This window comes from Hylobates moloch, unplaced genomic scaffold (genome assembly GCF_009828535.3).
Source record: "Hylobates moloch isolate HMO894 unplaced genomic scaffold, HMol_V3 SCAFFOLD_5, whole genome shotgun sequence".
NCBI lineage: Eukaryota > Metazoa > Chordata > Mammalia > Primates > Hylobatidae > Hylobates > Hylobates moloch.
The window spans coordinates 98,091,815-98,107,072 of record NW_026652280.1 but is presented as its reverse complement, the minus strand read 5'-3'; the positions used below and the strand labels follow the sequence as shown (position 1 = coordinate 98,107,072).

The following is a 15,258-nucleotide window of genomic DNA, read 5'->3' as shown; positions in this document are numbered from 1 at the left end:
CAGCAGGGTTTGCCGTCTCAACTATGCAGCTGAGAGGTCGCCAGCTCCTGTGCCTTCCCAGCCCCACTATAATTGGCAGTATGTTTGTTCATGTTTCCTGAAAACATTTTCTTTAAAAAGGAAAAGAAAAAAATGCCAAACAACATCAACCAAAAAAGAAGGGAAGAAAAAGAGCAACATCCAAACATTCCCCAAGCCCCACCCCAGTAAGTCTGAGATTATCTTATTCCTTCCCTGAAATAATTATAAAGAAGCATTTCAGGCAAAATACTTAGTATTAATGGTCTCTTACTGCTCAACCTCCCAACCATGCCGTTTTCCCTTTTATGTATATCTCTCGGAGCAAAATAAATTCATTAATGGCTTTCCACATATAAATACAATAGAAAAGAAAGAAGTCTGGAACCTGAACTATCATGGGACCAAAAAGTATCTTGGCCCTTTGGGAGTTTCCTTGCCAGAAAGTATAAGCCTCAACAAGAAATAGAGGCTCCCTCTCCTTTGAGTTCAATACCCTCCCTGTGTCCTACTCACCAGGAAAATAAGTGTGTTCATATCCCACCTAATTTACAACAGAAGATAACCCCATCCCATCCCCAAAACATAAAAATACAAGTCTATGCCCCTAGAATGATCAAACCAGTTTAACTCCCTCCCCCCCACCCTGAAATCTTGCTACATAAATACATGTATGTATTTGATTATAGTATAAACAGCTCCTAATCCACTTCCAGTTCTAAGCATCAGCAGCTGCTGTTGCCAAGCCCTGGGGTCCTGACCCATTCCAGAGAAACTTGCCACTCTTGCTCAGCTCTCGGGCTTCAGGGTCATCATTCCAGCGCCGCTTCAACCGAAGCTTGGGGGGCATCAGGGCATCTTCTTTCTTCTCAGGTGCACTGGGCTCTTTGCCAGGCCTGTCCTCACTGTCTTCAGTCACCTCCAGAGGTTCTTCACTTGGGGTGCTAATGGGCACAGAGGGCCAGATGGGTGGTGCAGCAGGACGGGCAAAGATGGTGCCTTTTTCCTCTTCAATGGTCCTGCTTGGCACAGTGCCCTCTTCTTGAGTGTGCTCCTCCTTCTCTTGTGCCGACTGCCTGAGGCTCTCAGGATCCTTTTCAGAGGCAGGTTCCACCTTGATTCTTGGGGCAATAGAAGCCATGGTGGGCGTGGTGACTGGTGCTGACTCCTCGCTGCTCTCAACCCTCTCCCGGTTCTTCCGCCCAACTGGTGGGGGCTGCAGCTTGATGGAGAACTGAGTTGACTCCTCAGGATGCATTTGGCACTGCAGTGGTGGAACCATGAGCCCCGGGTAACGGGGAAAAGTCCGAGGACTCAGATGGTAGTTGAACACAGAACAAGCTTGAGAATGAAGGTAGTGTTTCATTTCCTCAGGGTTGAAGGAGAAGCAGCTGCTGCTGGTGAAAGGGCTCAGGCCTGGTGATGGGCTATAGGAGAAGATGGTGGGAGTCAGGGAGAGGGCTGGTGAAATGGGGACATTAAGGACACCTCCTCGGCCAGGGATTGGAGAAACGGCGAAGGGACTGTGGGGGTCAGGGTACATCCCTGGCCTAGCAAACAGAGGAAGCATTATGTCAGGCTTGCGTTTCTGATGGCCAATCCCTCCTCCACCAACGGCATTCCTGGAGGACATGGGATCCACACCCCGGCGCCAGTCAGCAGCTGAGCCATCCTCCAGCTCTGAAAGCTCAGTCTTTCTATCAGTACCATTACTGGACTCCTGGCCAGAAGCAGTTAGGGAGCTAGCAGAGAACCGTCCCGGCTGCATATCACTGGTTGGAGAATGGGTGTCCAGAGGTGGGAAATGGAACCGGGAAGAGGCTGTTGGCACTGGTGGCGCACTCTGAGGAACCACACCTGTGATGGTGGAAAATACAAAAGCCTGCATCAGAGGACTGCTCATTCGTTATCATCACTTATGCTAACTAAGTGCAAAATATTTAGTAGTAACAGGAAACAATCATTCCAACTGGACTGAATCCCATAGTTCTCCAACTTCCTAGTAACTACTGCTCAGCTGCTTCTACTCAATTTGTCATCCTTCTCTAGGCTCTTTACTGTCTTCACAGTACTCCTTACTGTCAAAAACATTGTAATTGCTTATCCATATTCTACAACCTAAATTCCACATGGCAGGGACTTCCTATTGTTCACAACTGTACACCTCGCAGTTCAGGGCTTAACAGTTGTGTACTTCCTGTACACAATAAATATTAAGTGGAATGAATGAATGGGTACAAGAGCCTTCTCCTCTGCAACTCTAAATATTGTGTATATATTACCTGTTTCAATTTTTGGCTCTGCAAATAGTCTTTTCTTATTTCCATAATTTTGCCCATATATATATATTCGTGTGTGTGTGTGACGAGGTAGAGGTTTACTGAAATATAAACATTCGAGAACATTTAAGATAGAAAATAATAACAACATATAGATACAAGAGGACATCTGATGTTTACTCACTGCCTAGACTACCCACATGCTATCCCATTTTTCCTTGTTGGAATACAAATATATTTCGAGATGGGATGTGGGGAGGGGCAGAGCTGCTCTGGCTGACTGTGGGGAGGGGAAGAGCTGCCCTGGCTGACCGTGGGGAGTGACAGAGCTGCCCTGGCTGACTGTGGGGAGGGGCAGAGCTGCTCTGGCTGACTGCACCTCCAGAGAAGCTCTGCTTGGGCCAAGGCCCCATTCCTGGATGCACCGCTTGGCTGCATATAAAAAGCAAACAAACCAAACCAAAAAACAAATCAACAAAACTGGAAATGACACGCATGGAAAGTAATGCATTAAAAACTCAAAGACCCTATACCTCACATACACCAAACATGTTTTAGTAAAAACAGTTTAATTTTTAAAAAGGCTACACATTTGTTAAGTTCTTATTGCCAAGTGTTTTATCATTCTTGATATACAATCACTGCTTCACAGAGATTCAAATATTTTTCCATCTCTCCAAATCTATATTCCTCTAACAAATTCTACTGAATGATCTCCATTTCCAAACTGCTTTCAAACATTAAGGAGGCTGGGAGAAAATCCAGGACCTACTATTCCTTCTTCCAAGTTTGCTTACTAAAATGTAATGTAAAGCTCTAAGTGATAACATACACTGTGCTATTTATGTCAACTTTTTTTTTTTTTTTTTTTTGAGACAGGGTTCCACTCTGTTGCTCAGGCTGGAGTGCAGTGGCACCATCTTGGCTCAATGCAACCTCCGCCTCCTGGGTTCAAGTGATTCTCGTGCCTCAGCTTCTGGAGTAGCTAGGATTACAGGCGTGTGCTACCATGCCTGGGCTAATTTTTGTTATTTTTAGTAGAGACCGGGTTTCACCATGTTGGCCAGGCTGATCTCGAACTCCTGGCCTCAAACGATACACTTGCTTCAGCCTCCCAAAGTGCTGGGATTACAGGTGTGAGCCACTGCGCCCAGCCCGTCAACTTTAGTGGCTCACAGTTCTCAACTTCCCCCAGTGGTCCTCCTGATAAGACATGAAAAAGGTATGCTATCTGAAGTCTCAGGGACCTGTGGGTTCCTGGGAGGTGTCAGCAGCTTCTATAATAATGTCAGCAGGGTTCTGAGGCAAAGGTGAATAAGGAAGAAGGAAAAAGGGAGGAGAAAAAAATAGAAAAAAACAAAATTTTAAGTGACAGTATAGTGATCTAGGAGTGGAAACAAAAAAGGTACGCAGATATGGTATGGTTATGAATTGCTCCCAATCAGCTGATGCCTTCTCCTCTTGGTCTAGCAGACTCTGGAGTCTGCTGGTATTTGTAAGACTGTAGCTTTCTAGGTACATGTGACTGAGTAACACTATGCCAGAGCCTCATTTCCCAAACTAATGTTCCACAGAAAACTGTTCTGCAGGACTTTTTTTTTTTTTTTTTAAGCCACTGATTTAGAGAGCAGGACGTCCGGCTTCCGAGCAGGAGCCTTCATAGTGCCAGTGATGAAAGAGAGAATTAAATACGGGTGATGTTGAGAAAGGCAAGAAGATTTGTGTTCAGAAGTGTGCCCAGTGCCACACTGTGGAAAAGGGAGGCAAGCACGAGACTGGGTCTAATCTCCATGTCTCTTTGGGTGGAAGACAGGTCAGGCCACTGGATTCTTTTACACAGATGCCAATAAGAACAAAGGCATTACCTGGGGAGAGGATACTGATGGAGTATTTGGAGAATCCCAAGAAGTATATCCCTGGAACAAAAATGATCTTTGCCGACATTAAGGCAGAAAAGGGCAGACTTGATAGCTTATCTCAAAAAAGCTACTAATGGATAATAATTGGACACTGCCTTATTTATTGCAAAACAGAAATGCCTCATGACTTTTTTATGTGTACCATAATTTAACAGATCTCATAAGCCAGAATCCAGATCATGAACGACTGACAGATTTTTGTTGGGCAGTCCTGATTTAATTAAGACCGACTTGAGGTTAGATGAATATGTTTGGCTTTTGGAATTTTAATGGTAATTCCGATTTAGTAAATGCTATCTATCACTGTTTACCCCTTCTAAATATATGACTGGACTTCATTAGTAATGTTCAACTTTTCACAAAGATGATGAATGCCATCTTAAAACTTATTGGAGAATGGTTTTATATTTAGATTTATATAACTGGTTATGTGAATATATTTAAATACTGGGGAAATTCCTTCACTGTCTCAGAACCAAGCAAGATTCACCAGTGTTTTATGTTCATTTGCCTCTTAAAGGCAAGGGCTGAAGATAAGGTAGCAATGTCTACTTTTTATATTTTTGGCCTTAACAATAATAGCCAATCTAATTAGAATTCTCTGTATCTAAAGTGATTCCTTTTACTTATTGAAAGGCATTTTAGTGGGTTTATGTATAATATCAAATAAAGATTTAACACTTCTCACATTTTATAGGTGATCTATAGCATCAGATGCTTTAAAAATAGTAGCAAGTTAAACTTCACTCTTGAATTCTTTACCATCTAATTCAGACTAAGTTATAATTTGGGATTGTCTTTAAACAGCCATTCAGAAACATAACACTGTAGAACTGCTGTGTATTTGTGATTGGAAATGGTGCTTTTGGCAATTTAAAAGGAAGGAAGTAAGTAGAGGAAATATAAACAAATTTAAAAATTATGCAAGATTGTAAGGCTTACGATAATTAAAAACAAAATCACAGATTGAAAAAAAAAATAAAGCCACTGATTTAATCTTAAAATTAGGAAGAACAGATGGATGACCTTGCAAATGATTTGGGTAGAGCCAAGAGGGTCCCAGGCCAAATGTATTCTTCTACTAGCTTATTACAGTGGCTACAATTCTACCCTTTTTGATTCTTTTGGATCTTGACTTTTAATTAAGAGTACATCTACTCAAAAGCAAAAAGCCACTTCTATGTATTCAGAAGAATGAAGTATAATGTGCAGGGAAAGGTCTTGTCTCCTAAGCAATTTAGAAATGCTTGGTTAAATCTAGTTTCGTTTTTTTTTTTTTTTTTTTTTTTTTTTTGGAGACAGAATCTCGCTGTCGCCCAGGCTGGAGTGCAGTGGCACGATCTCGGCTCACTGCAACCTCTGCCTCCCAGGTTCAAGCAATTCTTCTGCCTCAGCCTCTCAAGTAGCTGGGACTACAGGTGCACACCACCATGACTGGCTGATTTTTGTATTTTTAGTAGAGACGGGGTTTCACCATATTGGCCAGGCTGGTCTCGAACACCTGACCTCGTGATCCACCCACCTCCGCCTCCCAAAGTGCTGGGATTACAGGCGTGAGCCACTGTGCTGGCCCAAAATCTAGTTTTTTATTAGAACAAAAATAAATAAATAAACTGGAGGATATCTCAGTCTTTACATACGTTAAGGTATACTGTAAAGGAAACATAATAAGCAGTATTTTCCTAATGTATTTAGGTGGAATAATGGGAGGTGAGACTAGAAGCAATACTGGGAAGCATTGCTTCTAGCATCCTGGAACCCTTATATCTGATTAACTGGAGTAGCCCTACTTTTATATGTTGAGATATCAAACCTAAGATCTTGCTTAGAAAAAAAGTTTGCTGCTAAAAAAGAAAGTTTGAATACCATTGCTTTAGAAGCCCACCTCCATGAAGTCACCATGAAATTCAAGTACTGGGGTTGAAAAAACTGGGTCTGAATCTCAGTTCTGGCACCTTCTACCTTGTAGCCTAGTACAAGAAGCACACTGGAATCTTTGACCCCCTCTGGCAAAATGGAATTCATATGGTCCTTGCCTAGGTTCCAATCTCGGTCCTACCACTTACTAGTTATGTGCCTCTGGATAGCTTACCTCTCTGTGCCTCAGTTTCCTTACCTGTAAAATAGGTCAGAACAGGGCCTATTGTTATGAGGATTAAGAGTTAACATTTGCAAAGCCCTTAGAATAGTACCAAGCATAGCAAATTGCATGTCATTGTTAAATAATTTTTTTATTAATCATGGTACAAAATTTAAACCTTAAAAAGACAACTATCATTCCAATATGGACTATGTATTAGATAATAGAATTATATCAATGGTAAACATCCTGGGTGTGGTAATGTTATTGTTGTTATGGAGGAGAATGTCCTTGTTCCTGGGAAATACAAGCTGAAGTACACAGGGACGAAATGTCATGATGTCTGCAACTTAATCTCAAAAGATTTAAAAAGTATATATAAATAGAAAGAGATAAAGCAAATGTGGCTACAATATTAACCATTAGTGAATCTAGATAAAGGATATATGGGTGTTTACTGTCCTTTTTCCAGTATTCCTGTAGGTTTGGAGTTTTCCCAAATAAAAATAAAAAAACTGGGGTTGGTGGGAGTACAGAGGCATAGACTGAGAGGTATCAAGTCCATCCCTGAACTGGTCTGTCCTGCCCCCATCCTGACAGTATCTTCTGTATCTTTCCAATGTTTCCTATGCAAATATAAGAAAATATTTTAATAATGTATTATGCAGGATGCTTTTCATGATAAAATACATAGACCAGAATACCCCAACTGTATCAACCCACCTTGTAGACATGATCTCAATGGCCTCCAGGATCTAAATCCACACAGCTCTATTTAGAGTACTTATCACATTTCACATTGTATTAAACCCGGCATATCTTATCTCTCCTGCTAAACTGTAAGTTCCTTGAGGTAAAGAACTCCCATTATCTGTTGAACAAATGAATCACAATCTAGAGGAGGAATGTATGATCTATTAAATAAGGGCTAGATTTCAATAGCTCAATCTCTCAGGAATTGTTTCCCGAGAAACTGTTCAATAGATAACTATTCAACCTACCCTGATCAGTCTTTAACTTTGCTGTCGTTTTCCTAATTTTATCATTTGTAAAATGTGGATATCAAGACATTCACTTTACTGGGCTGAAGAGTTGAATAACGTAATTCACAAAACTACTAAGCAAAAGTACCTCCATAAAGTAGATGTTCAATAAATGTTACATTCCTTTGTTATCATAAAGTTAATCTTAAACCACATTTGGCCTTTCTGGTCAAAAGTTCTTTATAAACTAATGACACTAGTTCTTTGGAGTTGTCCATATTTAGGATGTGAGCAACCAGGTAGCAGAGATAGATGTACTAAAAGAAATGTACAGTTTTGCTTTCCTTGTGCTTTATTGAGACTGAGTCTCGCTGTCGCCCAGGCTGGAGTGTAGTGGCGTGATCTCAGCTCACTGCGAACTCTGCCTCCCGGGTTCAAGTGATTCTCCTGCCTTGGCCTCCTGAGTAGCTGGGACTACAGGTGACTGCCACCTGTATTTTTTGTATTTTTAGTAGAGATGGGGGTTTCTCCATGTTGGCCAGGCTGGTCTTGAACTCCTGACCTCAAGTGATCCGCCGGCCTTGGCCTCCCAAAGTGTTGGGATTATAGGCATGAGCCACCTGGCCCAGCCCCTTGTGGCTTTTTGATTAGGATCTTGAGCTTGGGTTAAAGATCAATGTTGGTTCAATCGCCTTCAGGCAGAACAGGTGTGCTGGGCCACTACTGTTTGGGTTCTAGATCAGATTCTTCACAGAGTGAGGATCCAGGTTTCCTTGACCTGGAAAACCACATTACTTCCCAGGGCTTATGAATGCCCCATTCTAGGTTGTCCAAGTGGCTGAAGTTCTGGATTTTCAATAGATAAAAATGGGTCAAAGACAGAAGAACAAGACGAATGACATTTTTTTGGGAGTGGGGTGAAGGGGTATGAAAACCAACAAATTCTTTAAAATTGTTGGTATATACATCTAGATTCCCAATTCCTCTAGGCATACGAGGAAGGGGCAAGAGTGAGAAATAGAGGAAGCAAGATTTGAGTGGCTAGAACAGGTCTGATTTCCTAACGCCTCTCCCTCAGGCACAAGGAAAGAAAACAGGTTGTAATTAGAGAGATGCATTCCAATACCACTTTTTTTTTTTTTTAAATGCATGCCCCAGGGACAGGAGGGAGTGGTTACAGAAGTTGAGATGAAACTGTAATGATAGCAGAGTCAAGCTAAAACTGCCCTAACTTGTTGTGTAGTAATTACATATCTGCAATGGATCTCAACATTATGCTCTCTCAGCCACACCCCCACTAATTTTTCAGGTTTCTTCCAGCTTTTCTGAGAAGTTGTACTACTGCATGATCAGCATTCTTTGCCTTAGCATACAAGGCCACAATGACAGAGTACTTACTGATGGACTGGTCAGAAAACAGTTAAATACAATCTACAGTAGTCCTTTCTTATCTGAGGTTTTGCTTTCCACTGTTTTAGTTACCCACAGAGGTCTGAAAATAGGTCTGTACAGTACACAAAGATATTTTGAGAAAGACCACATTAAGTTTATTACAGCATATTGTTATAATTTTTCTATTTTATTATTGTCATTAATCTCTTACTGTGCCTAATTTATAAATTAAACTTTATCACAGATACATATGAGTGGGGTTAAGGGAAGAAAAAACATCATATATATGAATGGAGTTTGGTACTATCTGTGGTTTGAGAATCTACTAGGGGTCTTAGAACATATACTGCTCAGATAAGGGGAACTACTGTATTTTCTTGGGCAGGAATATGATTTGCATACGGAAAAAAAATCACAAACAAAAAACCACACAACAACAAAGTCTTTTGAGAGACTGCTTTCAACATCAAGAGAGAACGTGGAGAGCTGTGATGGAAAGCTATAACCAGGAAAGTCAAGAGGGGAAGCCCTACTGCACTTAACAGGAGAGAAGGTCAAGTAACCCCAGAATCTTGTTCTCTGAGGATTTGCTGTTGCAGATCAAAGACACTGCTTTTCACTGCAAACATGTGAACCTCCCCCTTCTCTGATCAAGGATGCTGTGGTTTTGATGATATTCACTTGATAAGGGAGAGCTTGGTAGTTTCACAGAAAATCGGAAGTGTTTGTAGAAACAGGTTCCCATCTATGAAAGAACCACTGGGCTGGGTGTTAAAACTGAGTTCTGAACGTAAAGATCATCACAAACCTATGAAACATCATTCCCAAACAAGATAGTGTAATAGTATCTAGGAGATTACAAACAATATGCAGAAAAGGGAACCAACCAAATAAACCAAAGAAATCTATCTTGATACTGCATAGCCTATAATTCTCTTTATGAGTGAGATGACTTGAGCGAGAACATTGAGGCAATCAAAGGATCACATTATTTTAGTGTTTCTAAAATCTTCCTAAACATGCCATGTCTTAGATTTGGATTTTTAAAAATTTTTTTCAACTCAAAATTAATTCCCTGCCAAAAGAGTTTGTATCTTACCACTTGACCGAATGTTGATGAATGGGTAGTTGGGCATCACCAGCTTGTTGAAGTTAAATTTATAGGTAAATCTTTTCCCTTTTGTTTTATGAAGGATCCTCTTGTTGTAATAGTATCTGTAAAAACAGGAATACATGTCCATTTGTCTTGTAGCTACTGACAGCTTTCAATACACTTAGGTAGCCACTGAGACCAATAATTCTTGCTCTAAGTATTACTTACAAAAATCACTACCAATCTTTCGCAGCCTGGCCCTCCAGGTAGACCTAGGAGACCTAAGAGCTTAATTTTCTTACTCAGTTTTCAACTCAGCTCCAGTTTTTGCCTAGAGGTTTACAAAGACAACTTCACTTTAAGATTCTGAACACCTACCCTAGCCCCAAACATTTTCTTCTCCATCTCTCCACAATTTCGATTCTATAGTCCAGTTCCTTCCAGTTGCATTGCATGTCACTAACTGCTTAGTTTTTCTTTTTGGTCTTGCCCAGGTGGGGACGGACAAGTCACTAGGGAGACTTGATGTGGTTAGTCTGGAGGCCTAAGCTCAAAAGACAGACAAAGGAATGTAGAACAGTTTTATGGTGGCAAGTCAAACAATGGCAGGCCCTGATCTGGAAAACAACAGCTAGTGTGGCCCGCCTCACCTTCAAAGACTCAAAGGGATGTGAAAGAATACAGCAAAGCCACTGCACAGAGTTTACATTTCAGGTCAGGAGGACTTCAATTATCTGGAATCTTTAGTCTTACATCTATGCAGTAGCAGAGGGCATAAACTACCTTCTAGCCCCTTGAAGGCTAACAGACTATGAAATGTAAGACCGACAAGGAGAAAAAAGAACCTGAGAAAACTTATAGTGATCAATCTTTAGACATATTGCAGCAGGCTATGGACAACCTGAGCTCACAGACACAGTTCCTGAATAGATAGGTCAGTATCATCGAATCTTCCTCCTGTGACTTGCTTCATCCTTTTCTAAGTTTCTTCCAGGGGAGCCCAAAGAAATTCTAACAGATTCTAATAGAGAAGTCTAAACTAATCCTTTGGATTATAAATGAACTCCAATCCATGTTTCACCATATACTCTCGCCCACTACAGAGCAGAATCAGCTGTCTGTCAGGATCCAGTGCCAGCCACATTGGAATCCCCTCCTACGTATAACCAAAGATATGCCTTTTCTCCTCCTGTGCCTATGCTACTCACATTCAACAGCTCTTCTACTCCCACTTTAAAGTGACACATTATTCACTAAGATAGTGTAGTCTTTTATTACCTGATACTCTTTTTATCTAGCACTCACCAAACAGCTTAGTCTCCTTCCAATCTGTTAACACAGATTTGGGAATCCTTTCCCTTACCTGAGGGCCCGGCTCAGCTTGTCATAATTCATCTGTGGTTTGCATTTCCTGCGGCCCCAGAGGCGGGCCACCTCATCTGGATCCTTGATGACAAATTCCCCATACTCTCCCTGCTGCCAGGCGATGACATGGCGGAACTCTTCCTTCTGCAGCAGCTCCAGGATGAAGTGCCACAGCTGGATCTGCCGGGAGCCTGGGGATGACTCTGTTTTGTAGGCCCAATCAGGAAACTGATACCCTTTCATGTGAGAAGGTCAAGATTAAGCTAGTTAAGAGCTAGGTACATACATACCAGCAACCCCAACTGCACATTCCACTGCTCAGAATCTAGAGTGCTTTGAAAACATGCTGTAAGTACTCTCAGTCAGCTGGGCCTAACCACAATGAGGAGAGGAAAGCACAGAGAAGTCACCTATCCTTGTGGCAATCATCAAATCTGATAAGAGCTGGGCAGTAGCAACCAGATGTCCTAATCTTACCTTTTCATACATTACTAAATACATCTACTTTCTATGAGGACATGAAAGTGCTAAAGGGAACAAACAGGAAAGATAAACTAATGTTTCAGGAAAATACAGCTGAAAACTCCTTTTCCCTAAGGTTGGAACTGTGTCTCTGACAGCAAAGGGACTCTAAAGCTTGGGATATGGGTGTGGTGACCAGACATGTTAAATATACATCCATAGGAAACAAGCCTTCAACTGTCCTGCCAGTATCCACCTAGCCAAGAGGCTGTCAGTCATGGTCTGACATTTGTGAACAGAGCTCAAGTGGAGAGGACAGGAACCACTGAGGGACCTTCCAGGTACATCAGAAATGATTAACTTCTGCTCACCTCCACCTCCTTCTGGCTTTTCCACGATGCTACAGCCGGCTTTCATTTTCACCCGCCTGCTGAGAGACACAAGCCACACAATTACTTTAAGATGCTATTTATTTAGTATCCTCTCAAAAGTTTTCTGCAGTCTCTCCCCAAACTTCCTTTTCCCTGTTCTTCTTTCCGTATGCAACTCTCTTTCTTTCAAACATGTCACCTCCAAACTGCTACTCCCCAAGTTATCAAATGATGGGCCTCAGGTCATCAGCTTCAAAAGCCGTAATTATCTCTCACCTGACTTTAAACCACAAAGTGTAAACACTGTCTTTAATATTTGCTTTCCTCCTCCTGACCAACCCCCTTCAAATGTAAAAAAATAAAAATAAAAAAGGAAGGTACAGTGAAATGGGTCCAAAAACGCAGCCAAAACAAGTCAGTTTGTGTTCTATTACTAGACAAGCCCACATGCCAAGATACACAAGCCTGAGTTCACCAAGATGTACCAGTTTAAAGGGTGAAAAAACCCCAAATCCATCTGATTCTCACTCAAGAATGAACATCTGATTTTGATTTATTTTACTGAATTATGTGAGATAGGAGAAGGAAGATTCTTCCCAGCCACAAACTGCTCCCTCCCCCTTGAAAAATACCCTGGGATACAGGAAGTAAACACGTCATATGTACACTTACTCTATACAAAAAACACACACAAACTCCCAAAAATTTTTTGAGAAAAATTATACATTTTCTCCATTTAACAGGAAGGGGTGAAAAGCAGGCATTTCTGAAGCCCTTCTGGCCAGTGAGTGGAGGGAGTCTTGCTGCGATTTGAATTCATTCCATCCAGATTTACAGTTCCTCAATAAATTTCCTGTTCGTCCCAGCAAGGAGCTTTGTGTCAATCACTTAGCAAAAAGGAGGGAGGGGTGAAACTGCCAGAGGGACATGGAGGGAGGGCAGATCTACTCTCGCTGTTCCCCAGAGTGGATGACAGGCCCTTAGCATCCACATTAGCAGGAATCTGGAGAGAATGCCTAAGTGGCCCCCGGGTAGGGACAAATTCCTTATCTTGGAAATTTCACTTAACCTAGGATTCCTCTAGATCTTTTGAATATTTTTTCTCACCAAACACATTAAGGAAACCAGCAAGTGTCAGTCTACAAAACTACTAGCTGCCGAGGACAAGATAAACACCCCAAAGGAAGGAGAAGACAGACAGGGAAAACACACACACACACACACACACACACGAGATACACAATAACAAGGCACCGGGGCTGAGGCAGGAGCTTCCTCTTCCATCTTAGTGACAATGAGGGAGGAAAAACACGAATTCCCCCACTGCTCCAGGAAGCTGCCCTGGACTCTTAACTCTAGGATGCGCTGTCAGATCGTGAGGCCTTTCACCCTGCCATAGAACTCCCTCCAACCATCACGACCCTGGGGTCCAAATCCCGTTGCAACGATAACCTGACAAGGAAGCCCTTTCTTGACACTCCAGCTCTCCAGTTTTCCCCATAAAAGTCCCTTTCCCAGGAGCCCTGAGGCGCCTCTGCACGCCTTTCGCATATTCACTGCAAGGACACTTCATCCAAGTAGGGCCACTCATCTCAACTCTGCAAACCACAGGACCCCTGCCCTTCCTCTGATCGCGACCACTCCCCGAAGAGTGAGGCATGCACAGTCTGGCGCTGCGGGTTTCCCGCAGCAGCTCCGGGTCCTGGCTTCCACAGCCCCCAGAACCTCCTTGCCATTCACCTCCCGAGTGGGGCTTCCCTTAACCGTGGCCTCAGGGCTGCGCGGGGCCACCGCATGAACGCTGCCTTGGGTCCCTGTTGCCCCTCAGACAGACACGGGCTCCCACCCTCCCCCGCCCCCCGCACTGGGTGAGGCCCAGTTGGGTGGGTACGCGGCCCGGCAGCCGGCCCCGATCCCAGGGACGCCGTCCCCGCCAGCGTCCCGGATCCGACCCAGACGCCCCGGCGGCCGAGGCGAGGCCGGGACTCACCTCTTCCCGGCACGGTCCGTCTTCGGTCCGGTCTCCTCCGCGGCGTCTCCGGCTCCTCCTCATCCACCCCAGCAGGAAGTGACCTCCTCGGCTGCTTTCGTCACTTCCATCCTCAGCAGAGAGGGCGGGGGAGGAGGAGGCGCCCTCCCGCCGGTTCCCAGCCTCACCTCGCCGCACCCAGCAGCGTCTCCCTTTCCTTTCTCCTTTCAGCGGACGCCGACTTCCGCCCGCACTCCGCCCCCTGCGCGCTCCTCCCGGCGCGCATCCAGCGCATCCGCCCCTGCACGGCCCGTGCGTCACGCTGCGGGGGCACGTTACGCACGCTCGTGGCGGGCTGCTGGCCCGGCCCGCTGCTGGGCCAGGGTCCTCCAGACGCCTAGGGGTGACGCGGCGCGAGGGGGTGCTGGGCTGCTACACGCTTCCCCCGCCAGTCCTGCGCCGTGAGGCAGAACGGACTTTGCGGGGCGAGGCGCTGCCCCGGGGTCCCACCTCCCGGGGGAGGGGACCTCGCAGACCCCACAGGAAGGCCCAGGCGCCGGGAAATAGTCTCTCCCACACAACAGAGAGGCGGCCCGTCTTTCTCCAGAAAAGGGCCCTGCGACCTCCCAGAGAGGGGATCCCTCACATCCCCTTTGTGAGGGGATCCCTCACAATGACGGGACCCGCAGACTTCAGACGCAGTCACCCTATCCTTTAAGAAAGGGCCTTTTCATATACGTATGAAAGAAACCGCAAAGCTTTCTCTGAAGCACGTCGCTTTGGCATTTCCTCCCTGGGAAGACTGGGGGGCATGACCGCTTCCCCGCTAGTTCCCACCCCACTGCATTTAGTATTAATTTGTCCCAGTCTAAGCAGCTTGCAAGTCCTCTCCCTAAGTCATTAAAACGCGTGTCCCCTTTTTGTTTTACCTTTTGTTCCTGCTCGGGCAATTACAAATATCTGTCCAAAGCATGATTTTTTCTTCCTTTAAAGTCTCCTTAAGGGTAAAGAATCTCAAGCAGTTCAGCTTTATCTGCAGTCCCACCCCTGTAAATCAGTGGTGTCCAGGCATAGTTTCACTCGAGAGGCAGAAGAAAGGGAGGAGTGAGGATCAGTAAAGGTTAAAGAATTTAGAATAAATACGAGCGTGGGGGAGGTGAAGAAGAGCCATGGGATTGAAGGAGAATTGAAGATCGATTTTGATCAAATGGATCAAAACTTTGTTTTGTACCTCTGCTCTAGTAAGACCTTTGCACCCTCTCTGCCACATGGGACTTGGAAATATTAGTTGTTACAAAAATTGCTTCCAGTTTTGAATGTGCTACTA

At 44.0% G+C, this 15,258-nt stretch overlaps 1 protein-coding gene across 2 annotated transcripts; it reads right to left on the bottom strand.

Moving 5' to 3' along the window:
- Positions 1-637: 637 nt before the first annotated feature.
- Positions 638-14,172, bottom strand: LOC116469254 (ETS translocation variant 3). Of its 2 annotated transcripts, none has more exons than XM_032154091.2 (5): positions 13,953-14,172; positions 11,963-12,021; positions 11,128-11,365; positions 9,771-9,886; positions 638-1,875 (listed from the first exon to the last, which is right to left on the bottom strand). In XM_032154091.2, the coding sequence occupies exons 2-5, from the start codon at positions 12,006-12,008 to the stop codon at positions 737-739; spliced, it is 1,539 nt and encodes a 512-aa protein (XP_032009982.1). In that variant the 5' UTR covers positions 12,009-12,021; positions 13,953-14,172; the 3' UTR covers positions 638-736. The 2 variants fall into 2 exon arrangements, with proteins under 2 accessions (XP_032009982.1, XP_032009983.1); XM_032154092.2 differs by having other exon boundaries at positions 11,963-12,018.
- Between the last annotated feature and the right edge of the window lie 1,086 nt (positions 14,173-15,258).

Excerpts from the sequence above, each read along its gene's own strand:
- LOC116469254 (XM_032154091.2), bottom strand. The coding sequence starts at position 12,008 with ATGAAAGCCGGCTGTAGCATCGTGGAAAAGCCAGAAGGAGGTGGAG. Across the intron at positions 11,366-11,962 it reads AAAGCCAGAAGGAGGTGGAG|GGTATCAGTTTCCTGATTGG; the intron begins GTGAGCAGAAGT and ends CTCACATGAAAG. Across the intron at positions 9,887-11,127 it reads AAGCTGAGCCGGGCCCTCAG|ATACTATTACAACAAGAGGA; the intron begins GTAAGGGAAAGG and ends CTGTTTTTACAG.